Source organism: Thermobia domestica, chromosome 9 (genome assembly GCF_964235325.1).
Source record: "Thermobia domestica chromosome 9, izTheDome1.hap1.1, whole genome shotgun sequence".
NCBI lineage: Eukaryota > Metazoa > Arthropoda > Insecta > Zygentoma > Lepismatidae > Thermobia > Thermobia domestica.
In genome coordinates, this window is record NC_137462.1 from 208,360,513 (window position 1) to 208,387,467 (window position 26,955).

At 32.1% G+C, this 26,955-nt stretch overlaps 1 protein-coding gene across 6 annotated transcripts in view; it reads left to right on the top strand.

Annotated features, from left to right (window-relative positions):
* Window positions 1–26,955, top strand: part of LOC145660567 (uncharacterized protein CG43867-like) — a 714,987-nt gene that overhangs the window by 646,573 nt on the left and 41,459 nt on the right. For 4 of the 6 annotated variants that reach the window (XM_081725794.1, XM_081725789.1, XM_081725790.1 and 1 more), the window contains 8 exons: window positions 3,193–3,434; window positions 7,876–8,040; window positions 11,123–11,284; window positions 15,330–15,503; window positions 18,372–18,477; window positions 19,486–19,598; window positions 20,317–20,526; window positions 26,619–26,857. In XM_081725794.1, coding sequence (XP_081581920.1) covers window positions 3,193–3,434; window positions 7,876–8,040; window positions 11,123–11,284; window positions 15,330–15,503; window positions 18,372–18,477; window positions 19,486–19,598; window positions 20,317–20,526; window positions 26,619–26,857 — 1,411 coding nt within the window. The remainder of the gene's footprint in view (window positions 1–3,192; window positions 3,435–7,875; window positions 8,041–11,122; window positions 11,285–15,329; window positions 15,504–18,371; window positions 18,478–19,485; window positions 19,599–20,316; window positions 20,527–26,618; window positions 26,858–26,955) is intronic. The other 2 variants (XM_081725792.1, XM_081725793.1) reach the window with 1 other exon arrangement.

A 26,955-nucleotide genomic window follows, 5' to 3' on the forward strand; every position in this document is an offset into this window, starting at 1 on the left:
AGTAGCTCCAAAGAATAGAGCTTCAGGATAGGCTCAAAACAGATGAGAGTATTTTATAAAGCAGAATCTTAAGTAAAAGATAATGACAATCTCGACTAGATTATATTAGCACAGGATAGTATTTACTGTCTCTTTCTCTGTGGTGTTGAACCTAAGGATTTCTTAGGGTATAGAATAAGCAGCTACATACTTTTACCAACGTAGATAAAGTATGGCTGGAAACAGTTTTCGGAACGTTCAAATGCTTTGTCGTGTTGACAATAACAATATATTTTCCCTAGCAATTGTGCTACTCGTACACTTGATTTATTATTATTATTATTATTATTATTATGTGATTGGTGTGTTTTCTTAAATAATGTTAATATTTCTGATGACAGTTTTTAACTGGGCCCAAAATTTGATATTGCACGATGCACAGTGGCGGACATTTTGAATCCCAGTGTTACCACACAAACAAATTGCTGTTTTTACGATCAGAAAGAAAATAAGATATTTGCACAACTGATTTTGAGGTGTGGTGGCAGTTTACCCATTATTTCCTGATGTAAGTACAACAGTAGATGCTGATTCCAGAATATCTCGTGTAAATGATTTTTCAGTTAAAAAGTTTTTCGAGTTTTTTTTTTTTTTTTAATAATAATGTGTTGACCCAACATTGAATAATAATGTTATTTTTATCCAGTCTTTACATTGTGACAAATACGTTAAATCTCTTTTACATAAATTTGAAAGTGTGATGCCTTATACTGTTTATTAATTGAAGGTTCCTGTGTTCTTGCATACACACGATACACGTAGTTTTTTTTTTTTTAATATTCAAGTTTTTTAATATATTGCACATGTGTTTGTTACAAATATCATCGACTCAAACCATACAACTACTTCTTGATTTGGAATGTTCAGTGACTGAAAATATTTTTCTAGATCATCATCAAACTTTAAAAGCGTGCCATCGTTATACCATTCCAACATTCACTGATGATATTTGAAATACTTAATTTCCGAAGTACATTTAAAAATAAATATTTTTACGGTTAGTTTACTATCTATAATGCATGAAATATAATATTTCTCTACTGTCTGTACATCGAAATCATCACGGAATTAGAATAGGTATTGATATCACAATTAAGTTGTGCTTTATTATTACAATCAATAAGATTCTGAATAATATTTATTCTATTTTTCCTTCTTGAAACAAAAGCGAAAAAATCCGAACATACATGTTTGGAATTGAGAGTTCTTTTGTGTACTCTGCACTAAAATATTTGTGGGATAGATTTGATAAAAATAAATTAATAATATATAAGTAAACTCAACGTGATTGATGCGAATTGTCACATATTATCTTTATATCCAGTCAACTCTTTATCTAATGTGGAAAAATTATGTAATTAGTATACGATTTATTATACTGTTATCATCTTGTCAAAAAGAATTAGATAACCTTTAATAGTAAATAGAAAAATAGACCGAACTGATGCGATCATATTTCTTTCCTAAAATATCTCTAAGTTTGCTAACATCGACTCAAATATTTCTAGTGTTCGATTCCGGCGGGAGCTCATGTGGTTCGGATTTCATGTTATTCAGTAGGTCCACGTCTCGTATAGCCTCACTGCTGAAAGGGACGTTAAACTAAAACTTGCCTCACCTCAAATATCTCTAAATTTGTTAATGTTATAGTAATAATAGTGAAAGTGAACAGTTTTCGACTGTTTCTTGTATTGTTTAAACTATTTATTTTAGATTTAAACAAAGGAGTCCTTTACAAACTATGAAAGCACGTTGAGTTTGGATAACTTTCTTATTGGTATGGTATTTCTAATGCTATGAAATTATGGATAACTTCTAGATTGACGAATAGAATATATCTACTATCTCTTACGATTACTTACGAATCGCATATGCAAATTTGCTTATAAACTTTCAATTGTAGAGAGCCTATATTTCGATTAGTTCTAGGTTCTGTTACGAAACCGGCATTCTTAAGATTTATTTGAGTTCTTGTCAGTCTCGCAGGTGAATGCTGACTCATGTGCCTTTAATCGAAGCTCCGATTGTTTACATCCTACATTTTCTTCGTAATAATACTCGCTGAGATAATAATTCTTCAAATTTAGACTGGGACACCGGTACAAGAGAAGCCTACAAATGCAGCAAAGTAAAGATAATAATAATGGTCTCGTACGTACAATTTCAAAAATTGTTAATGACAGTTCTTCAGACCAAAGAGAATTAGTTTTCTGTATGGCTTGCGAATGTAAAAATGACCACTTTTATGTCCTACTGTTATACCGTGTAAGATAAAGGAGCCGGTGATGATGGAAATGAATGAAATGGTGGAATGAAGAAAGTGGAAGGAAACGGTGTTTCTCCACCACGAAGCCCGCTTGGCGCGAGTTGGGAAGGTTTACGAATGAGTCTATCTCTCAATTTGATTTCTCGCTTGAGTTTTATGCCTTTTAAATATGTTCTATATGCTACTGTACATTGGGTGATAATAGTCGAAGCTGCGTCCTTAAATATAGAGATGATCGTTTGCTAACCATTCTATTACCGTAACCTGTCTACTATTTAAAGGAGATATGGTTGCTTTGCACCAGTGATAGGAAGAAGTCGAATTCTACTACAATTACATATTGGTACTGTTTTATTTTTAAACGAATTATGCGATATTATTTTTATTATTATTTGTTACTTTCGTCTATTATTTTATTGCTTTTCCTTCACTTCAACTTGTGACTGTAGATGGATATCAGTTTAAAATTTTGCACTTAAATGAATTACATTAAAATTACAACTAATGGTCAAGAGCTAATCTCGGAGAGAAATACTATTTACGAGAAAGGACTCGTTTGTTTTAATGTACTTCTATTCACAGAACTAATAGAGGTATTGTGCATGTTTGGTTTTGATTAATCAGATACTGATATGCTTTTATTGTGCTTTTCAATTTCAACGTTGTAACTGCTTTCTCAAACGGCTTACATGAATTCTTAATTAAGTTCACTATATATATATATACATGCTTTGTTTCAGATTGTTTTTGCGTATTTGTTTTATAGTGTATTACTTTGCTAATATTTTAGTGTGTATAATTAACAATTAGTTGTATTTGACTTCTTTTCCATATAGCTACTAATATTATGTAGTGCTTTTATTCATAACAGTTCTCAATGATTTCAGATACTTCGTTCGAGTCAGGTATGTCCGATGACTATGCAATTCCTCCAGACGCTTTGTCATGTGAAACAACAAGTATAGACTCATCGATGCCGTCATTAATACGTACGTCGTATATTGAAAGTCCGAAAAAAGAATCTTTAGAAAAGACTGGCTATTTAACTAAGTTAGGTGGTAAGCTCAAAACGTGGAGGAAGAGGTGGTTTGTGCTCAAAAATGGAGTATTAACATATTGGAAGTCTCAGGTAAGTCGTGTTTATTTACCTTTTTTTTTAAATTAAAGCTGAGGTGTAATCGAAGTTAGTACATATCATTCATAATGTTATGTTTGAATAGCTATTTCCTATGTGTGATCATTCGTGTCACTAATAATTAATACATAAGTCTACCAGATGTCCCGATTTAGTAAGCACAGTTCTTTCTTTTTAGTCCTAACCCCAGCCTTTTTCAACTGAAGTCGGGACGCGTAACTGTCCCTATTATTTTCCGAAACAGTGAGTTACTTTATTTCACATAGTCATTGTTATTTTTTTCTTACAAACCATAACGTTCATTGCTAAAGTTTATAATTTAGTGAATAAATTCCCAATAATTACCATGTGTTCTTAACTTCCTAACATTCAGTTCGAAAGTTTCAGAAAAATATCCCGATTTCACAATCAGAAAACATGGTAGCGTTATCAATATCTTACATCCAAATATTGATCGTCACCGTATATCAGGTTGTATATAAAACATTGAGTCTTTGGAAGTAAACATTGACAATATATTTATTGTGATTTGAAAATAACATTATGAAACCACGTATGCACCATTTTGTTGATAACTTTCTACCATTTTTCCGGCAACACAATAATCCCGTCGCTATAGAACTTCTATGGTTTCCGGTTAAAAAGTTATCAGACATGGTTTTCACAGGCCTCTTTTGAAATTAACTCAATACCATTCAGCAAGTTTTGCAGACAGAAACAAATGTCGAGTCTGACGATGCCAGATCCGAGCTAAAAGAAGATGCATTAAAGCCTGCGAACCAAGTTTTCTCAATTTCTGACTGGTCGTTAAATTGTTAAATGTGTAAGTGGCCTAGCGATATCAGCATAAAAAACGATACTCTTTCTGTTGACCGTTCTGGCCGCTTCTTTTGAATTGTTAGGTGCACTCGCGCTAATTGTCGACAGTACAGGCCCGGGTCTATCATTCTGCCCGCAGCAGCAGCTCATAATGCACGATGTCCTTCCAATTCTACCAAACGCATAGCATATCCTTCATGGCCTTCAGATGTGGGGTTTGCTACAAACTGTGGAGCTTCTTCTCGTTTCGACCACGATCTTTATTCACCCATTGTTTTCGTAGGTTATCCACTTTTTATCACTCGTAATCAACTGCTTCAAAAATGGCTCGAGTTCGTTACGTTTCAGAGAGATTAGCAGATAAATATACGATCAAGTAAATGTTTTTGAGTGAGATCATTTGACACCTAAACGTCGTTCTTCTTTTTATAGCCAGCTTTCTCTAAATGAATTAACACTGTTTGGTTACGGATATTTATGTTATTGGCGATGTCACGATTGCTTACATGCTGATCTTGCTCAACTCTTGCCGGAATATCATTAACATTTGCTTTGATTAATCACCCACTGGGAGGAGATCTTAAATATCGAAATCTTTAGAACGAAAGCTACTGAATCATCTTTGAGCTGCTGCTTTCGATAACTTATCTTGCCCATAAACAACACAAATTACTTCATGGGCCTGCGCAGCATTTATGCCTTTATCGAATTAAAATTGTGAAACGTAGCGCAATTTTGCGGAAGGTTCACTCATTTTCATGGCACAATACTTTGCGACTGATTATAAGAATTCCATCGCCTTTTGCACATCTACTAACTTCAACTGCCAGCTGTCAAATGACGCTAAGCCTGACCCGCCGCGATTCATATACCCTCAGACTTGGGGCACTAATGCCGTCTCTGAACAAAAGACTCAATACTTTTTAGACTACCTGATATATTCAGATTTTAGTCATCGTATTCAATAGTTGTTTGATTTAAACATATGCTGAAAGATATAATATATATGTTACCGGCTGTTATTCTCACTTTAATTTCTTCTTGTTGTTCATTCTTGCTATGTACTATTGTTCCTAAATATTTGAATTTTCAAAATTATCTCAATATCCTGTACTCAATTTTTATTTTTTCCTCCTTCTCCTCTCTCTTCCTACTTAGTATCAAATGCTTTCCAATTGCGAAACCTGTTTAGAAAAGATGAAAAGTGAATTTCGAACACTTTTTCAAGGTTGGACTTTTTTTTCGAAGGTGTAGCTGCGAACGGGCAGAAACAATGAAATTATGATGCAGAGAATCTTATTTTCGCACAATGGTAAAATTTTGATGTATCGAAGTATGTATACTCAAATATAGGTAACGAACGAGAGAGAAGGAGGTAATAATGTCCACTATCCAGAGTACTTACGAGCTTTATTACTAGTGTTATAAAAATGCAATGTTACCAACTCGGTACAAACTTAGTAGTTTCAAATCACATTGCCTCAAGTTACTACATATTTAAAATGGTACATACTAATAAACGAAGCATGTCTAACAAAAATCGATATCGTAAATTTTGAGAGAAGAACGAGAAAGAGATAACCAAAGAACCTGGTTCACAAATGCCAAATACGCGTGGAAAGCAAATTGATAAAAGTAGTTCTGTGCAGTATTACTCAGAACTTCATTTACAGTAAATATATGGGCTAATAAAAGAACAACGAAGAGAATTATTTTCCACTAATTGTTTAAATATTTAATACGAACGAGAGATGGTTACTTTGCAGTCTAGGCTTAGTTAAGTTGAGGCTCACTACTACGCTCACGCTCCCTAATCTGAATAAGACTCATGTTAGCTCAGACTCGCACTCACTTGAACTTGGGGTTCCGGGTTCGATCCCAGCCGCCGCTAAGTGAACTTTGTGGTGGACAAACACCGTGCGCGTGGGTTTTCTCGGGGTTCTCCCGTTTCCTCCCACTTTCTTCATTCCACCATTTCATTCATTACTCATCATCACCGTCTCCTTTAGCCTAACCGGCATAAGCGTAGGACGTAAAACTCAAAGATTTTTTCACTTGAGCTTGGATTTGCTATCCTCAATAGCGATTGGGGCTCGCGCTCGCTCGGGTTCAGGATCGAACTCATTATCCACGTATAGTGCTCGTGCTCGCACCTGCTTGCTTTTACTTATTGAGGTTAGAGTTGATTAAGTGCGAGAGTCAAACTCGCAAGCTCGGACATGCCTACTCCGAACTAACATTACACCTTCATTAGCAAAATGCACATAGCACACAAAGAGTATGTCAGTGGATTAGAGAAAATATTCACCTAACAATCAGGGCACAAAGAAATAATATAATGAGAGTCACTAATATCGATTGATTATTGATATTTTAGAACACAGGTCTACTGAGTTAGCAACATTATTTATGATATTAGTGATGATACTTGTCAACACCTTGCATGATATATACTATTTTCTCAGTGTTTACTCCATTAATTATTTACGTTTGTTTGGAGATATTTCAATGTATCTCAAAATTTTTACCGTTCTCGTGATTCACAATTTATATATCTTATTATTATGTCTGACTGTTATCAGCTACAACTTTACTAAAAGTTAAACTTTAAAGGATCTGCTAAATCCACTTTTCAGATTTTTCTAAACTCATTTGACAGTAGAAAAGAAGATGGCTTGTAAATGGGAAAACAAAGTAGGTTTACCTAATGTATATTCATCTATTGTGGTTTTAAGACGAAACAGACTTTGAAATATGCTTATTACGTAAATGTATTAAGCATTGCTTTTCTGTATGTTTTATTCTATTATTATTCTATAGTTTTATAGTTTGTATATAGTATACAAACATGTTAAAGAAACGGGGTATATATTGGGAAGGTGTTCAATTACTAGAAAGGTAGAAAAGAACAATAGTAAGGAAATGGAAGGAAACACGAAGGATAAAGAAAGAAGGAAGTGCCAAATTAATAAATTGGACAAGTGGACTGTTAACATGAACTATAGGATAAATTGTTTGAACAAATTGAAGGAAAAGAATATGATTAGGCTAATTTCCATGTAATTTATTTCCATATATTTAGTTTAGATTTAGAATCAGTTATATTTTGTATATTTTTATTACATTTAAGGTTATATCTATTATGCATCAAGGGAGGACAAAGGGAAAGTGTTTAGGTTATTATCAAGGCAGATAGACACTTATAAACAACAGATGGATTGACAGAAGAAAAAGATGGGTGGACGGGTAATTAAGCCCGACCAAGTGGCCGATTCAATAGGTGTGGGCCCGAAAAAGAAAGACACAGGTTACTTAGGTGACTTCGCAAACAAACAAAGAGTTTAGGCATTTTTCTTTTTAGTATATATTTCAATATTTTGAAGATAATTTTTTCAGTTGATGTCTGATGAAGATAACGTTCAGTTGTCGAAACCTTAACACTGTATTTTAGTTTTAATAAATAAGTGTATATATCCTGGTCAGAATAGTTTTAGTTATTCGTATAGTAAATTTCAGAGTGGCGATGGATAGAGCTACATTTTAGACCACCTTAGAAAATATAGTAAACACAATAGTTTTAGAATTCATTAACTTAAATACATTTATTCTTTAATAGAATGATGTTAACAGAAAACCACAAGGACAGATTGTCTTAGACGAAGTATGTAGAGTAACACGAGCGGAAGGCGCAGCTACCTTTGAAATATCTACAGGGAAAAAGACGTATTACTTAACAGCTGACTCCATTGCCAACATGGAAGAATGGATACGGGTTCTACAGGTAAGCATTTTTAATAATAATAATAATAATAATAATAATAATAATAATAATAATAATAATAATAATAATAATAATAATAATAATAATAATAAATCAAGACAAGTTTTAATTAAATAGTCAAAAACTTTATGTTAGATAAATCGTGTTAGGAAGATCATTGAATGATTGTTTTTTTAATCCATAACTTTTCTATTCAAATGGCAGAAATAATTATAAACTAAATTTTCGCCATCTGATGCAATTAGAGTGAATTGCTGCTTTAAATACTTCATTAAGTTATTTTCCTTGTATATCTCTATGATAATAGTAAAATAATTTGGGGTTACATTAAAGGTAAATAATAAATGCTGAAGTAATCAATATGGTTGTGGAAAATATGTATCTTTTTTATTGTAATAAAAATAAGAAGGAAGTGTTAGATATTGATTTGTTTAGGTATTTTTATTATTACCTTTTTTATACATTAGTGCAAGGATATGGACTATACGCAAAGTCTGGATACGTCACATAAGTACAATTTAAAACAAAGTTACAGAGTTTCGTCATATACTGTAAGTATTCCGCGTTGTTCAAAATATATACGAGGATAATCCAAAAGTAATTACTCCAAAGCGCTGGTGACGCAGGGAAAATTCTTGCGGCCCTTGACAACACTGTTTCCTTCACATCCAAACAAGGCTGAGTGCACCTCATTGGGACGCTCTAGCAGCCACTTCTAATGGAACTCCCACTTGTTGCTACCTCCAAGTCTGAAATTGGCGCAGTTATTCGGTTTCTGAATGCAAAAGACGTTAAACACACTGAAATTCATCGCAAATTGAAGGAAATGTATGGCGAGTCGTACATGGATGACAAAAATGTCCGCAAGTAGTGTAGAGAATTTGTAACTGGTCGTACTGAAATTCACGACGAAGAAAGGAACGGGAGACCACCAATTTCCGACAAGGCACTCGCGAAGGTTGACTGGCACCTGCTTCCTAAGTTGAAAAAACATATGGCCGAAACGCGCTTCAGCAATGATGACAAGGTGAAAGATGAGGTTCAACGTTTCCTCAAACACGGCGGCGAGCTGGTATGGCATAGGCATACAAAAACTGCTACAACGACTACAAAAAGTATCGAAATGGCAATTATGTAGAAAAAGAGATAAATGTACAAGCATTAAAATTATGTAAACATTATTGAAAATTAACGTTTCTTTGTACTTGTAAAAAAATAAAGACCTTACTTTTGGGATTAGCCTTGTATACATTCTTTAAAATAGAATAGCTGCTATTATTATAGTGGATTTTGTGTATTGCAACAATACAAAGGGAAGCGTTACAACCACATACAGTTTCATCATGCAATTACAATAAGTGTTCTAACTGCAAACCACCGACCTCTAAACACTTTTGAGCACGGTGTTACACCAGTGGTTGCCAACCAGTGTGTCGCGACACACTGATGATATGTCGCACAGTTTCATAGGGTATTTCGCAAGACTTTGGAATTTAAAGGTCGTGAAGCATTTAATAAGTTAAGATCAATTTTTAGATACACTGTACCAGTCAACATTTCCAGGGGCAGCACCAATATTCAATACTACATAGAGTCACTATTTTATAGAAACTTATTGTCTTATACTGTTATCATTTATATTATTATTATTAATAATTGAAACAAGTGTATCGCGAAGTTGGTGGGCATTCAGTAAAATGTGTCATCAGCCAAAAAAGGTTGGAAACTCTGTTTACATTCCTGCTGACAGCTTGCAGACTAGCCACAGGGACTGTCTTACAAGCCATTTTAATTTCATGGCGTACAAACGAGCAATGCTAAGATGCGTTGGCGGTTCGGTTCCATGTTCCTACTTGTACAGTATTGTCATTGCGCTTCGTAACTATTCTCCAACTTCTGTATCATTATGGAATGTTTTTTCACTGCTCGGATGACAATCATATTTGCGCTATTACTACATTTTCTCAACTAACTACCTCGCATCGGTAGCGCATCGCATCGCATCGATTAATGCTAACGTCATCTGTTGATTTTGCTGAACGACAGTACGACATGTTGAACCTGTAACTAACCCGAATTGAAGCGTGTAACATGTATAGCATCTTTTTAAACTGTGTTTATAAGTGCTCAAACTCCAAACCAAGAGTCTCAAAGCATATTTGAGCACACTGCTCTATATTCCTGGTCACATCTTTGCTTTGCAAACAATTTCCATCTCAGGGTTTAATCAAGATATAAGAAAGCTACTCCATTTTATAACCTCCTGATTGTCTTTTTAACCAATTCTTATAGTTTTGTAATAAATATATAAAATGATAATCATGCCTGTTGTTCTATATGGTTGCGAAACATGGTCGCTTACTCTGAAAGAAGAACGTAGACTGAAAGTATTTGAGAACAAGCTCCTGAGACGAATATTCGGACCCAAGAGGAATGGGAATGGGGAATGGCGGAAACTTCATAACGAGGAACTAAATAATTTAAACGGTTTACCAACATTGTTAGGGTCATCAAGTCTAGGAGGCTTAGGTGGGCAGGTCATGTAGCTAGGATGGAAGAAAGTAGAAACGCTTTCAAAGTCTTGACTGGAAGACCAATCGGAAAATGACCATTAGGAAGACCTAGGCGCAGATGGGAGGACAATATTAAGATGGATCTCGCAGAGATAGGAATACAAAGTAGAAACTGGATCCAGTTGGCTAAGGATAGAAGTCAGTGGAGAGCTTTTGTGAACGCGGCATTGAACCTCCGGGTTCCATAAGCCATAGAGTTAGTTAGTTAGTTATAGTTTTGTTGTTTTTCGTAATCTGTTGTACGCAATAGTTTTATTGCGTAATGTATTTTTTTTTAAATAATTCCCCACAACTTATACATAATTCTAAAATTCATTATCATTTTTATACTCGAGAAGAGAAAGAAAGACAAAGAACATTCCGCTCTTGATTTAAGTTTAAAAGTTCACACTAATGTGCATTATACATTTTTCTCTTTTAATTAGACGTTTGTATCTTAAGAATGTAATATTTCTATCCATAATTGCAGTAAATGCAAATTACATTAATGTGTTATATGTTTCTTTCAGAATGTTCAGAGGAGAAATGCAACCAAATTATTACTCAGTAAAGAAGATAATAAACCAAGTATTCAAGGCTGGTTAACTAAAGTGAAGAACGGGCATGCCAAGAAATGTTGGTGTGTTTTGATAGGAAAAATGTTCTTGTATTTTAAAACACCAAATGACAGCGTAAGTACACAAAGTATACTAAAGATTCATACAAATTAGCTGTTTTATTTCATGTTTGCTTTTTTATTTTAGGGAATTATAATTTGCAAAGAAAATTATAGTTTGGAAATATACAGATATATGAAGTTTTACGAAGGTTATTAGATAAGTTCTCAGAATACCCATAAATGACAGCACTAGCCGATCACGTTTTTATTATGGTTCTTTTTAAAAAGTGGCAGATTTTTAACATCGAACGGTCATTAAATATTTTAAGAGGAAGGGTATGAAAGCAACAGCAATACATACTGATATAAAAAATACTCTGGGAGATCATTTTCAACTGTTGAAAAGGATATCTGAGTTAAAAGGCGGTGATAGAGCCTAGAAAATTGCCTGCAAAAAGGACTATCGAATAACATTGTCATTACGTTAGACATTGGAAAGTGCGCGCGCGATATGTTACCCCAAGATCGCCGATTAAAGGAGTTTCAGTTGAATAAATGTGTAAAATTTTCACTAAAGAATTGTGCACTAAGAAACTGTATGCAAGATGTTTTTGATTGATCACAATTGAACAAAGGCGAATCAGAGTGCAAAACTCTAAGAATAACTTGTCCTCTTTTTACTGATTTTATAACCACCGACGAAACCTAGGCTCATTACTATGCTCCAGAAACAGAATAGTAATCAAAATAATGGGAACTTTTTACCTTCAAAGAAGGTCATATGTGTGAAGCCTTCGAAGATCATGGTTTCAGATTTTTTAGATATAACAAGTGTCCTTCTTATTGACTATTTTCCACCTGATAAAAGAATCATAGATGCAGAGGTTTAGAACCAACTACAAGAAAAGGCGAGGTTTATCAAAGAAGGCACTAATCTTGAATCAAAACAATGCTCACCCCACACGGGTGTCGTTGCAATGGCGAAAATCAATGAGTCAGGCTTTGATTTGCTCAACATAATATTATTAACTAGATTTGGCTCCATTAGGGTTCTAACTAAAGCACATTGGTACAGTCAACTTTTTTCGGACAAAAATTTTAAAGCAAGGCTGGCCAAACAGTTAATCGTGATCGACTGATCGATCGGCACTGACTATGAAATAGACGTCGCACCGTTTTAGGAAAAAAATATATCTAAGAAGTGGTCTTACACAGCAATCGCGAAATAATAAACATAGACAGAAACAAAGTAGTAAATTGTGTTTCCGTTTCTGGATCGGGAAATATTAAAAACACATTTCAAGATGTGCAAAGGTTTGAGTCTATCTTGGCGACATGAAGGCGACATTGAAGAATTTTCTGGCACGTTCTCTGATTTGTTAAGTTTGAGTGCGTCGGAGCCATAGAACGAAATACTGTAACTAGAAACTGATACTTCATGAAAGCAATAGCTTGAAAATAAGTTTTGGTACTTTCTTCATAAAAAGAAATCCTTGTTTGAGAACTACAGCTCTTTGTTTCATATCATTTTCTGCCTCAACTTCTCTTCGTGAAGCAGTCTCTTAAATAAAAACATAGAATGCGCTTGACCACTGAACATCTAAAATCCTTCCATCGTTTGTGTTTGACAAACTTCCAAGCCACTTTTTTCTCAACTCTCGGAAGAAATGCAGTACCGTCATTCAAGTTCCAGATAAAAGGTTAGAGATAAAAATAGGTATTTTTTTTCTGAATCTTTTTGACGTTCTTTTGTGTATATTAACAGTTTAAACCAATACTAGGCTACGGTATTAACAAACAGGTGTGGTAGATCGCCAAATATTTTCATTGTCTGAGGTACGTAGATTACTGAATCAAAAAGTTTGTCTTACCCCTCCCTAAAAGCAACAGTGGTAGAGTATTCCGGCATAAAGGCTTCAGAATATCGTTGCACCAAGTGTATTATTATCAGGGAAGATGGTGTTGAAAAATAAACACAATTTTCAAGTGCTAAGTTCATCATTCCGAGAACTTTTTAAATAACTATTGTATATAAGAAACATTTGAATTGCAATAGATGTTCTCTATGAATTTACATTTCTGTTTCAAATGGAGTTTATATTTCAATTTAGTAATATGGTTTGTGTAAGACTTCTCTAAAACGTGTAACAAATTTAAATTATCATTAAATTTTGCATAACTTTGTTACTAGAAAAATGATGTTGTATACAGCATGGTACACATCTAGTCACAATAACCGAGACTGCTTTCCAGAGTCTTAAGTCCAAAAAGTTGAACCTAAAATCTACGTCTCTCGAATCTGCTTACAAGATAAACCTATTTTTCCTCCATTCTGTTATAGAGTAACATGTATATTCTCTAATAACAATATACTATCTGGACATTGCTTCCAAGTAAATATTCATGTGACATGTAGAAAACAGTCACAAAACATGACGAGAAAGAAGATAAAAGTTAAAATTGACCTACTACATGTTACTAGATTCAAGCCTGTAGAAAGTACAGTAACAGAAACAAACGGAGGAGGCTAATAGCCATACGCTCTTAATCTAGGGGATAATATAATGGGTTCGAGTACCAATGTTCATTTTAACGTGAGTTTACACGAGCTATTTTTTTCTAAATAAAGAATTTGCATTTCATTGACAAAAGTCTTTCCATGTTTGAATGTAAGAAATTTATAAATATGTTACAGCTATGTAAAATAACATATCAAAAAAAATCACAGCTATGTAAAATAGCATATGCTTCTTGCCAGACGTCTGTAACTGCTTGAAGGAAAGAATGATTGGTTTAAGGGCCGGAGAGGAAGGGGGGAAGCTTCGCAGTATGCGCAGCAAAATGTATTAACGAATATCGGGTCTTGAAATTTTAATTTGCTTTAGGTTCTAACATATAACTTTACAGTATCATGAAGATTGTAATACTTACAGGCAGGTAGATATCATTTTACTTTGTTTCTTGAGATCTTCATTTATTTTTATTATTATTATTATTATTATTATTATTATTATTATTATTATTATTATTATTATTATTATATTTTTTTGGGGGGGGAATAAAGGCCGACTTTCCTCTCTATCTCCTGTGCAACAGATGGGCATAATTAGTCATATGTTTCCAAAAAAGGGCAGAATATTTTCAAAAAGTATTGCTTGCACCGTGGTATTTCAGTAATTTTTAATAAAATACTCTTTGGTTTTGGCTCCTGGGAGGTCACCGAAGAAGGGTATGTTGTGAGGAAGGACACTCGTATTGGTAATGAAACAATTAACAGAACACGTAAAACATATGGTTAGTCATCATAGTCTGTTTGTAGTTATTATGTTGCCCCTACTTCCATGTATTATTTTTTTTATCTGTCTAGATTTGAAATACGGATCATGTATGAAGTTTACGATTTAAAATTACATTATTTCCTGTATTGTAGCTATGTTTTGGTCGTAAACCGTACAATAAACCAAATTACGGTATGCATACAGTAATATTATTTCAATTTCCAACCTTTTCTGTGCCAAAAATACAAATAAAAGTTTTTTTTTTTTTTTTTCAAGTCTTTGGAAGCCAGTCTAGCTTCTTGTGGCTAGAAGTTTACACCTGAACAGATTTCTTGTAAATGGCAAACAGGTTCCAAAAATAATCATTTCATTGGACATTTACAGTTTGTGATTTATCATTTTTATTTCTAGTCTCTTGCATAACATATTAACCAGTGACCTAACAGTATGTAGTTGCTTTGATTATTTTGTTTGAATTTTGATAGTGAATGCTTTTCTCACAATTTTCTCTCTTTTTTGAATCAGCAAAGGCGTCTGTGAAAGGACTACCCGTTTCCTTAAATAATGTATACCACTTTCTCAGATACATTTACATGTGAGCGGCGTTATCCTAGTATTTTGTTTTAGATTTCTGTCCAACAAAGCATTCCACATTTGCTCTTCAGTTGCAGAATTCACTGGTTGAACCTCTATAAAATCGTCTTGAGAGTAGACTTTCAAATATGTTTTAAAAAAAAGAAAAAAAGTAGTTTCTAGTCGAAAGTTATTTTGATTTGAAGTTAGTTTCTCATTTTTGGATTACATTGTAACTCTGCAACAATGACACAATCCATATTTCAGAATCCACTTGGCCAAATTAACATGCGAGATGCCCGAGTAGAGGAAGTAGACCATGTTTCAGACTCTGATAGTGAAGATCGAGAAGGAGATGGGCAGCATTCGGAGTTAACAATTGGCATCTTTCCTTCACATCAAGGGCCAACCTACCTGCTAATGCCAAGTAAACAGGAAAAGGTGAGTTATTACATTTTGACTTTAAAGCGAATATTTCAGTATGTTCCCACTTAAGTTGTTAGCAAGAAGAGAGTAAAAGTTATTCTTTTATTTACATTTTTCATAGTTCTTCCGTTGCAAAGAGAGCATGAGTAGTAAATTAAGTTTATAGAGATCTCAGTAGTTAGTTTGATAACATACAGTATATTTCATACTTCAAGGAATAGAGAAAAGTTTTGACATTTAATATTACGAATAATTGAATATTACGTTTCAGAATTTATTTTAACTATTAATGTACAATCTTCAGAATAATAGAAATGGTACGGAAGAGATTTGACCAATTGGGAGTGTATGTGGTTCGGATCCCAAGTTAAGGTGTGGGACCTTGTTTCCTGCAGCCACGGTGCTGAAAAAGACGTTCAACTCCAAACAAATGATGAATAAAATAGTAATTTGTATTTAGCAAACTCGGCGTTAATCATGTTGAATTGTATAAATAAATGGTTTTGTTCTTCTCTTCTATACTATATAATATAACTTTGTATCAGTCTATTTGTATGTGATAGAATGTTCTCTAATGCATATGAGTATTCATTTTTCATTGAACATTGTTGTAAGAGTAACGTTTATTTAAAGTAGAATCAGTGGATCATTCCATTAGTTCCGTTTCAAATAAATAGAATTCGTTCAACCATAGTCATGATTGTGGTATTATATCGTAGTTATAAAAGAGCACTTAAAAAATCTCTATTTGTTGCTCAGACTTTGGAGCATCGCATAATTTGTTTCTATGGTTAAATACTGGCTGAAAATCAGCTGATATTGGCTGAAAATTAATGCTAAGCTTTCAGTGTGGGAAAATAGTAATATCATTCAAGTTAGTATTTTCTCCGAAAGGAACGAGCGAAATTATTTTTCATAATTTATTTGACGTATGTGTAATATATTCAGCTTTGAGCAATACAGTTGAATAAGCATATTGTTAAACTGCTATAGTTTTAGCATTACAACACCACTCAGACGTATTATCTAATTATAAGGCGTTGTCGAAACAGCAACACAGTTTAATAATATATATATATATATATATATATATATATATATATATATATATATATATATATATATATTGATAATATAATATAATATATATAAACAAGTATAGTGCTTTGTTTAGAGTTTTATTTGTCTGTTTCGAATAAATTCAGTAAAACCACCTGATTAATATTTTGGAAATTGAATCAATACAAATATTTTAAAGAAAGTCAAGAATAAAAAGAAAGAAATGAAATAGAACTAATAAAAACAATTTAACATTATGATATATCTGAGTATAGGCTTTCTATGAGTTATGATTAAGAAAGAATAAACTAAAAATAACAATAAATTATTGTATCTCGTAGTTTTGCGAAAGCAGCAGAGACCAATGAAATATTTTTAAAACTTAGCACTATAAGGCCGCAATTCTGTTTCAATTTTGCGTAGCCAACTTACATTGGATGACATAAAAAGGGAACACGTTTGCATGTATGATGGGGAAACAAAACGGAAGTGCTACCACATGCAATGGTGTTAGGGGTTTTCGGGGATTTTGAAAACAACATTGGCTATCTTGGTTTCCCAAAAACATCTAGAAGAGGTTAAAGAAGGGGAGTTAAAGTTTTAAAATAAGCAGAAAAAAATTGAGTAGCTCAAAATTGTAAGATATAGAAAAAAATGATCAAATGCAACCTTGTTCCTCATAAAAAGTTACATCTAATTACACAGAGAGAGCACTAGAGCGCACATGTTGAAATTAAAAGTAATCAGGGTACCGGTGATCCTAAGATGGTGTCCACTATGAATTACTAAAGAACAAGAAGTGATTCCTCCCTATATCATTGTGTATTTATTTATTATATTTATTTTATCTATATAGACGTTTATAGTCATGCACACCGAAGTCTTTCCGAACTTTGTATACTTTTCTCCTTGGCTCCACATTCATAAATTCAGCCATCTCGATCTACTCCCACATGCTGTGAGACAGGTACTGAGGTAGTTCACGAAATTTGTATATTAATCTCGTCTAGTTAAGATTATACTCAACTTAATGCATCGAAAAGTGAAAAATCACAGTGTGACTCATAAGTGTCAAGCATTTACTCAGGTGCCTGAGATTAAACTCAAATTACGTCACGTTGTCTCGAATTTTATACATATAACCTTGAAATTAATCTCAAAATGTTGAGCAAAGAGTAAGATCTCACTTATACTTACCAATGTGAATGTATCGATAATAATAATTAAAAAAAGTCTTAAGTGTGTAGTATAAGTACTGTTTTCATTTTAGCTGCTTTCGTACCTCAAAAACGAAAATATATTGTAGATGGCAACTGTACAAATATTCACAGCTTATCCTCGATTTTTTTCTGAAATGATGTTGTTATCGAAATTTTAGAGTGAGGTTTATACTTGAGAATTTTTTCCTGGAATTACAGTCGACATTTTAGAATGTGGCTTATAGATGCGAGAAATAGTATTATTTCGGTTAATTGGAGGTACACAAGAAACAATTGTGAAAAATAAATCTGAGTTAAACCAGAAAGTGAAGTGCAACGAGAAAACAATGACATGAAAAGTAACTTAGTATGTGCTCTGATTTATCCATTATGATGATTCCATGGGAAAATGGATGTAATAAATGTGTGAATACAATGTTTGAGAATTTTTCATGTTGTATTAACTCAATTTTGCATTCACATATTTTTCTTATTATTATTTGTTTAAAAGATAATTCAACTAGAATATTTGTGTTTTTAACTGTAAATTTGATCATTAGAGTTTACTATTGGTATTAAACCTTTTATGTTCAAAGTTGTTTGAAAATACAATTTTCATTTACAGGATTCATGGATGTACCATCTGACTGTTGTATCTGGAGGAGGTCCTAATGCAGGTACTCAGTACGAACAACTTGTACAAAAGCTAATGGAAATGGATGGTGATCCAAGTAAGTTACAGAAGGCAAATGAACATATATTGATTAAAATAACTATCATAAATTAACTTCAAAATTAAAATTAAAAATGAACACATTTCAAATTGAAATTTTACAATAATAATAAAAAATAATTCACTCGTAACATACTGCTTTGTGGGACGTTAAACTGAAAGATTTCATCTCATTTCGTAACGAACTACAGTGTTTCCTTATTAATATATTCTTGTTATATCGTTCATTATTAATATCAACTTCGAAAATGTATTATTTTAATATTAGATCAGAACAGACTTATCATTTTATATTTATTTATTTATGAAATAAAGCTGATAAGAGCATTTAGCTAAGAAAAAACTTCATGAGATTTGAACTTTAAAAGTTGTAGTAGTTAAATCATGGTAGAATGTATAGATTGTTGCTCGTTTTGCTTAAACTTTTTGCTCTCATTGTAATGTGATGATGTTCAATTGTTCTTACTGTTAATTATTGACAAAGGTAAACTAATTTATTTTATTTTATTACTAATTCAACTATAAATACAAGAAGTGAAGTAAATAAATATTATTGGCTGCAGTTCAGTTTCTTGACATCTCACTACTGATTTAGCAATAATGGAGGCTTAGAGTGTTTTGAAGAAAATTGCGGAGCGCTTGAAAAATCCCCTACTGTTTTAGATTTAATTCCAAAGTTGAACTACGAACTGAACAAACGATAATGATTTTACCCTTATGTAGGCTAAAGTAAATTGGTGATAAATGCATGCTAATGCTAATGAAAGACTTGGTGAATAGAGAGACTGGATGGAAACTGGGAGGAGTTTGACAGACGGATTTCTTTACTTGAGCATACAAAATTTCCAATCAAAAAACATTGCTTGTTGTTTTAGGTGTGTTAAATTCATGTTTGAGATCTTCTGAGGAAGAGTAGCAGAAGAAAATAAAATTAGTATGGGTATATAGATATTACACTAGTTTTGGTTCCGCGTAATTTAATACAATTCTGTCTTTTGCTTTTCAGATTGTGTGTTGTGGAGACATCCGCATTTACTTCATAGTAAAGAAAGCATAGCATCTCCCCTTACAACCTTATCCTCAGAAGCCCTGCAGGCAGAGGCGGTCAAATTATTCAAGGTAAAACTCATCAAGTTAAGTTTTGTAAAAATTTTGAACTCAAAATGAAGTACTGCTGTTTAATCAAATATTGCTCTATCTTCAGTGAGTATATCTGAATTCTTAGCGCATGTGATTTTGAGTATTGATCCAATATCGTGCAGAAAATAGGGACCTATATCAATCAATAAATAGCAATCTCTGGTCTAGGAAGTCATAAACAATGGCGGTGAGAGTCGAAATGCTGACGCCGTATATCACCCAACTAAAAGCCATCTAATGTGCATGCCCTTCGCGTGGGAGTTGTTTTATTACACTTAAAGAGTACCAATAAGAGTTATTGATGAGTTCTTAATAAAGACGAAAAAGATAGTTTGTAAGTATAATATAGTTCAGGATTTGTTTTTTCTTGAATATTTGACTCAGTTTTAATTTACTGACATTTAAATTTTGCTTTAGATATGTCTGCTTTTCAATAATATATATATTTGGCTCTTACCATAGAGGACCACCAAATATAAGGCAATATGAAATTTCAATTTATGAATATGTTAAATAAGTGATCATTTAAGGTGATATTTAATTTTCATTTTAGATGATAGCCGTAGATATATTTTTCTCTCCTTTTATATTTCAAACTTCATCACATAGCATATTATAACAAGCTTAATCTATTTAGAATGTTCCTTTACCGATACAATTTGATTAACATAATTGTATGTCTTTTTTATTCTTGCAGTCCTGTCAGTTATTCATTTCAGTACACTTGGATTCAGCAGGAATTGATTACCATGTGGTGCTAGCCCAAAATGCATTGCAGCAGTGCCTTGATATTCCTGAGCTGCAAGCAGAACTTATATCTGCCCTCATCAAACAAACATCTCGCCATACACACCATAAAATTGGGGTCCAGGTAAACCGGACACTCAACAAATTTAAGCACTCTCGCGTAAGTGTGCTTGGCTGCTTGGTGGCTGCCGTTTCTTTTTATCCCCTTTTTTATTTTAGTTTAGTTTTTAGTTTGAAGACTGTTAACCCTTTGTTCCCTTCACATCAACGTTCAATAGATGGGATGGTTGAGAAAAGAAAAGCATGAAGTTTGCCTTATCTGTACGCAAGAAGCAAGGTATCATGAAGACAATACTGGGTTTAAGCTTCATTTGTAGAGAATATGCAACCTGTTTTGATCATTAGCTACGACCTTCTGCTGGATTAGTTTTATAAAAATTGTGAAGAAGTGATAGAGTGGTTATATATTAGATAATATGTAATAATCTTAATTGTGAAATCTTAATTGTGGCGTCTTCGTTAGCTCATGTTAAATCGATATGTTTGCCAGTGTCATTACATTTGTTCATTGTTGATGAAAGAAGACTTAATCATTAAGATATCACTTTTTTAATAATAAAAAAAAAAGTATTCCTTCCCAACTTACCTAATTTATAACAAATCTACCTCTTGTTCATCCATCCTATAAAATTAACCCAGTCAGTGGTCGTAACTATTGACCGAAAATTAACGTACGTGTTCTCTACAACAAAAGCTTTAAGTAACTGCTGTCTTTATGACATCTTTCTCCTCACTAGTGGTGTAATAGTTTCTCTTTCTACAGATTGATATGAATCATAAATTCAACCTTTCTTTCAAATTAGAAACACTAGTGAGAAATATATTATGAGCAAAACAAAAGCTCTTTGGGATAAACTCATAGTAATTTGATTATTGAATTTTTGTACTCTTACACCACTAATTATACCAAACTTAGCGGTAGTCTTAACAATTGCATTTATTTTTAAAAAAAAATACGTTAAATGTTTTTCATTTTATACAGACATGAACACATTTGAGTATAGAAATTATTGTTTATGAATTTTTATCCCTTTAAGTTCAAGGCTAGTAATGGCATGACAGTTTTAGTGTTTTCATATTAGTATATAGATTATAATTTTTAAAAATAACAGAACTTTTTTCTAGATTGTCTAAATGAATCAGAAATTATTTTGACAACCTTAATAATTATTATATATCTTTTGTTTCTAATAATGAAATGTTTAGAAAAATAGGCTCTATTCCTGAAATATTTGATAGCATATTTTGTATGTTATTGCTATAATGTAAGACTTTTTAAAATTACATCATCATGTAATATAAGGTTTTCTGCCTATAACTATATATATCCAGCAGTTTTGTTGATAGCTGTTCATACTTCATTTTATTATAAACTATTTATTAATGATTATAGACAATCTAGTTAATAGCAACAACAATAATAGTGAAAGTGTTATGTATCAGCTCTGATATTGCTGAAATAGTTTTGTTGAGTGTTGTGCATCAATTCTGATATTGCTCAAATAATTTTGTTGAAAGCTGTTTATTTCAAATCCTACTGAAGATAAGGGTACATTCGAATAATCAACGAAAAAATTGCACCTGTGAATGCAAAATTTTGTTAGCTTATTTTTTTAAAATGTATTTGTTTCCAATCAAATAGAATTGAGTGTTGTTTGGTTATTTGAGATTAAAAAAAAATTCTTTTACCACTAATTTCAGCTAAAAGAAAAGTATATGTTGAAATTTGTATCATTCACACAATAGAAGGTTAAACATAGGGTTAACAGTTTTAAAAAAAGATTTTATGCTACAGCTTCGGGCTTGGTGGTATTGGTGCTAATTTTTGTGAAAAATTCGGATGTAGCAATTGTATGATGAAGTGTGTAATTGTTTAAAGATAAACGTATTTTGTCATGTTACTATTGAAAATTCTACCGAATTATAATCATTTCAATATCCTTTTATTGATTTTCTATTATGTTCATTTCCCATAAAATTGCGTTACTGTTATCACACCTTAAGTTAGTGTTTATATTTGGAGTATTGTGCATGGAACTTAAAGTGAAAATGTTTGAGCAATATTGTTATATATTAGAGCACAATCAAGAAGTTTAATATTTGACATATCATTGAACAGTCTTGACCAATTGTTATCACTTTAAAAAAATAAATAAAAATAAAGATAAATACAGATTTCGGGTCTGTAGAAATAGAATGAAAACTTCATTTGTGTAATTCAAAGGGCATTTTCGTATCGGGTGATCGTTCTTTTTTACAGTTGTATAACATTACAGCAACAAAATTTTACAGTATTTCGAAATTAGGGTTAATATTTATAATAATAGATGTTAGTTAAATAAAGAAAAACGCACGGACAGGTCAATGAGAGATTCTTTGCTTGATAATTTCTTTGTTGACTCAATAAATATTATTACAAAAATGAATCCATGCTTGATTATTATCTTTTTTCGTTTGTTTTTTAAAATCAGTTTTGAAAAAAATTTTGAAAATGAGCTTCAAAATTACTAGATTAATTGAAGAATAGTGGTATTGAGTTTGAAGTCGACAAGCCTTAGTAACCAACGGAAAATCATATGTTCAAATAAAGGGAAGTATTCCTCAGCAAAAATTAAGCGTAAACTAGGAAGCTGAGTTGCAAATCAGCTTATGAATCTAGATTTTGAATAAAACTCGTATTTAAGAGGGTAGTTCGAATAAGTAAACTGATTTTGTATATTGTTGTAGCTAACACATTGAAAAGTAAAGAATAATAGAAAAAATAGATTTTTTTAAGGAAGTCCTAATGTGGTTAAACGTATTTACTGGTTAAACTCTTCAAGAAAAAATATATTGAATTGTCTGACAATTCAGTTTTTCGCTCTAACCAATTGTAAGTACAACAAGCTTTCAGTTATAATTTCTAAATTTCGATGATATATTTTAAAGGTGTGAAATACTTTAAAGAAAACGTACCATGCACTACAAGTAGGACGTTTCGCCGTTTTAGAATATAGACCTTTTCATGTTAAGAAAATATTAAACTTCAGTACTTTTTAAAGTAGTATATTTGACTCAGTACATTAAGTATGCTTGCATGACTTACAATACTATTGTTAATGTGTATTAAGCACTGGTGCTTTTCCTTTTCGATTTTTGTTTTGAACTTTTGATTTTGTCACAAATTCATGTAGTTCGTTTTTCGTGTATTTTGTTTTGCAAAAAAAAGAAGAAAATAGCATTATTTGTATTGTTGTCAATTAATTACCGCTTTTCTACTGGTAGTTTCTATTTTTCGTATTGTTCTTATCATTTTTATTCTTTCTTAAGTAACTTTTATAATAAAATTTGTTTTGAAGAGTAGCTTCTAGAACAACGGAACATTTCACTATGTGTACTAGTCTATATTTTCTACATTTCTTCTAGCGCTTCGTCTTTTTAAAATTTCAGCTTCCCATTTATGTTGACATTAGTACAATTACTATAAAGAATAATGAATATAAAGAAATTAAATACAATATTTAATTTAATGCCCCACAGTTATGCTCTCTAGGCATAAGAAAACATATGAATATGGGAAAATTAGTAGAATTGCAATGTGGAGGGATATGAACAAACTTCGAGAAAACTTAGGACATGATTTTGTCCATCACACATTCACATGAATTATGATTGAACCGTGGCTATCACTTCCTCAATAGTAATCAATGTAAAGGATACTCGGAAACGATCAAATAACATTACTATAGTTCTTTTTCTTACATTAAAACTATATATAATAACTATAGTTTGCTAGCCGGTATCATATTCATATATAAAAATCATTTTATAAAACTAAAATCTCATGGCTTTGCTTGATGTGCAGGAGATTTGGGATATTTACTTAATCGTTATTTCCAAATATTCTTTATGTCGCAGAGGCGAGCGAGCAAATACATTGTGGAACGTTCGGTTATATACATAAATGATACCTTTACTATGAAGCATCATAACGTATATAAGTACCGGTATGTTTAATATATATATCATGCATTAAGTAATCTGTATGTAAATAATAATATATAAAATATTTATATATATTTTATAAAATATAAAATATGAAGATACATCTTCCTTAACACCCTCTATCCCTTTCTTCGTATCCAGAATACAAACGTAATGGAACATTTGAACAAAAGAAATAATGATGTTTTCTTAGAGAGCGATATTTATGTAGGATGTTTACAATAGTTTATATAGGACAAAGCAAGTTGGAATAACGGATAAAATCTGGCAAAGATTTTGGACTATATCCATAGAATATGTTCGGTAAACAGAGTGCTGTGCAAGTGATTCATTCTTATTGGAAAAAAAATATTAAATCTTCACTCACTATTTTTAAATATGTTTGAAGTTCAAGAGACAACTGAAAATATTGAGTAAAATTGTTCCAATTATATTTTTCATCCTTAACTGATAACGGTCGACTACTGTAAATTTCTTCATGAAAGATGGATAGCACTTAATCAAAACCAAACTCAAAGTGCTACTTCTTAATTACCAACTAATTCGTAGATTGACTTTACAATATTTTTAGTGCTTCTGTAAGTAGCTACGGACTTCTTGTGTGTTTTTCTTTACAATAAAACACCTTAAACTGTCTCCAAGTTTGAAGGATAGAAAATATACAACTGAATGTTGTTTCATTTCTCAAATATGGGTATAATACAATATTAGCCGAAATCTTCTACGTGGTAACACATGAACAATTTCACAGTTTCCACCTTGTCATGTAATGGTAGTATAATTCTCAGAACGTTCTGATTTTCTATGTAGCCATGAAGGAGCTCTATTACTTTCACTACTAAATAATTCTTAGAAGATAATAAAATATTTTATTAGGCTATCGTCTAGACAAATCTTTTATTAGGCTAAATTTTTGCATGAATGAAATCTACAAATGCTTTCTACATTTTCCATTTCTTGGGATTTATCCGGTCTTAGCGCGTCTATTCGTTTTAATACTATAGTTTTCTAAAGTTCTTCATCAATGATATGATTTTCGATTCTTGTTGAGTAGAACTTCCTTTCTTTCTTCGTATGATATAAGAAATCAGGTCAACTTTCTTATATTGTTTATATTTCATACGTACTTTGTTGAAAATAAAATTAATATAATTTAATTAGTTACTTAATATGCATGTTGGTGCGTAAATAATTAACCATGGACGCATTGCTATAATATTTAACAGAAAAAAAAGTATTGCATAAAATAAAACACATTTATTGAAATTAAGATAATTTGTGAGTAAAAGAATGGGTAAAAGTTCACCTTTGATATAAGAAAGAAGATTTATTTAAACGTATGTCCTTCGCAATACTATTAATTGTAGATTAGAAAGGAAGCGTAAAATAATTCATATTTCTTCTTTTACAAAGTCTCAGTCACTTGTGATTGAAAGTCTACCAAATAACAAATAAAAAACTTCTCTTATGCAAAGAACTGTGCTTTTCTTTATTCTGTTCTGAAAGCAGCTTTAAAATAATAAAATCTTGTTTTGGTTGATGCTTCAACTTTAAACAGTATTTACTAAGCGCAGCAACACTTCTTGCTTTCTTACAAACTATAAATTTCTCAATGAAGCTTCGCTGCTAGGATATAATATTATTGATTTCTTCTTTTCAGGGATCAGTATTTCGATCTCATTAATACTTTTAAATCTATTTGCATTGCTTTGATGTATTGTTTTGCTAATTTATTATTGCTTGTTATTTCTAACTCTCTTCTAGGTCACATAAGTGAGCCTATTTCTCTTGTTAGTACTAAGTAGTTGCGTTAGTGAAACTATAGAAGCAAATTATAGAAGCATTTCTTTTGCTAATAAATTTAATGCATATGATCAAAAATATAACAATTTTCAAATTTGAGTGCTTTTTCTTTAAAAAAAAAAAATAATCGTGGATTCAAATTCAATAGACGTGTGTTGCTTTCTATGAATATATATTAGTAGTATTTTCGTAGGATTTACAAGTAGTTCTAATTATCATGGACTATTTATTTCTGTAAATATAAAATGATTCTTCATTAGTTATCTGTTATTTCAGTAACTATTTCTAACATTCATTATTTCAGGCATCCTGGCTCTTTGACTCAATATGGGACCAAATTGTAACACCTGAAGTGTAATTGACAAAGTAGACTTGGTTTTCTAAATAATTTACATTTCATTTCAGCAACTCCTTTTGTGTGCTACTCAATCGTTATTTATGTGTGATTCGTCGAATGCTCAGAAAGGTTCTCCAACCTCTCAGACACCAACCCTTCCTCCATTGGACTGCAAGACGAACCCACCTAGCTTCGTTTTCATCCAAGGGTGGCAGCTGTTGGCGCTGGCTGTCTCACTTTTTGTACCAAAGAACAATAGGCTATTGTGGTATCTCAAATTGCATCTACAAAGGAATATCGATTCCAAGTAAGTTAATCATCATTCTTGAAATTAGTGTAAAAAGAAAAAAAAATCATAAAGTTCTTCAGTATTTTAAATAATTGTGTGTAAGTTTCTATAATTTC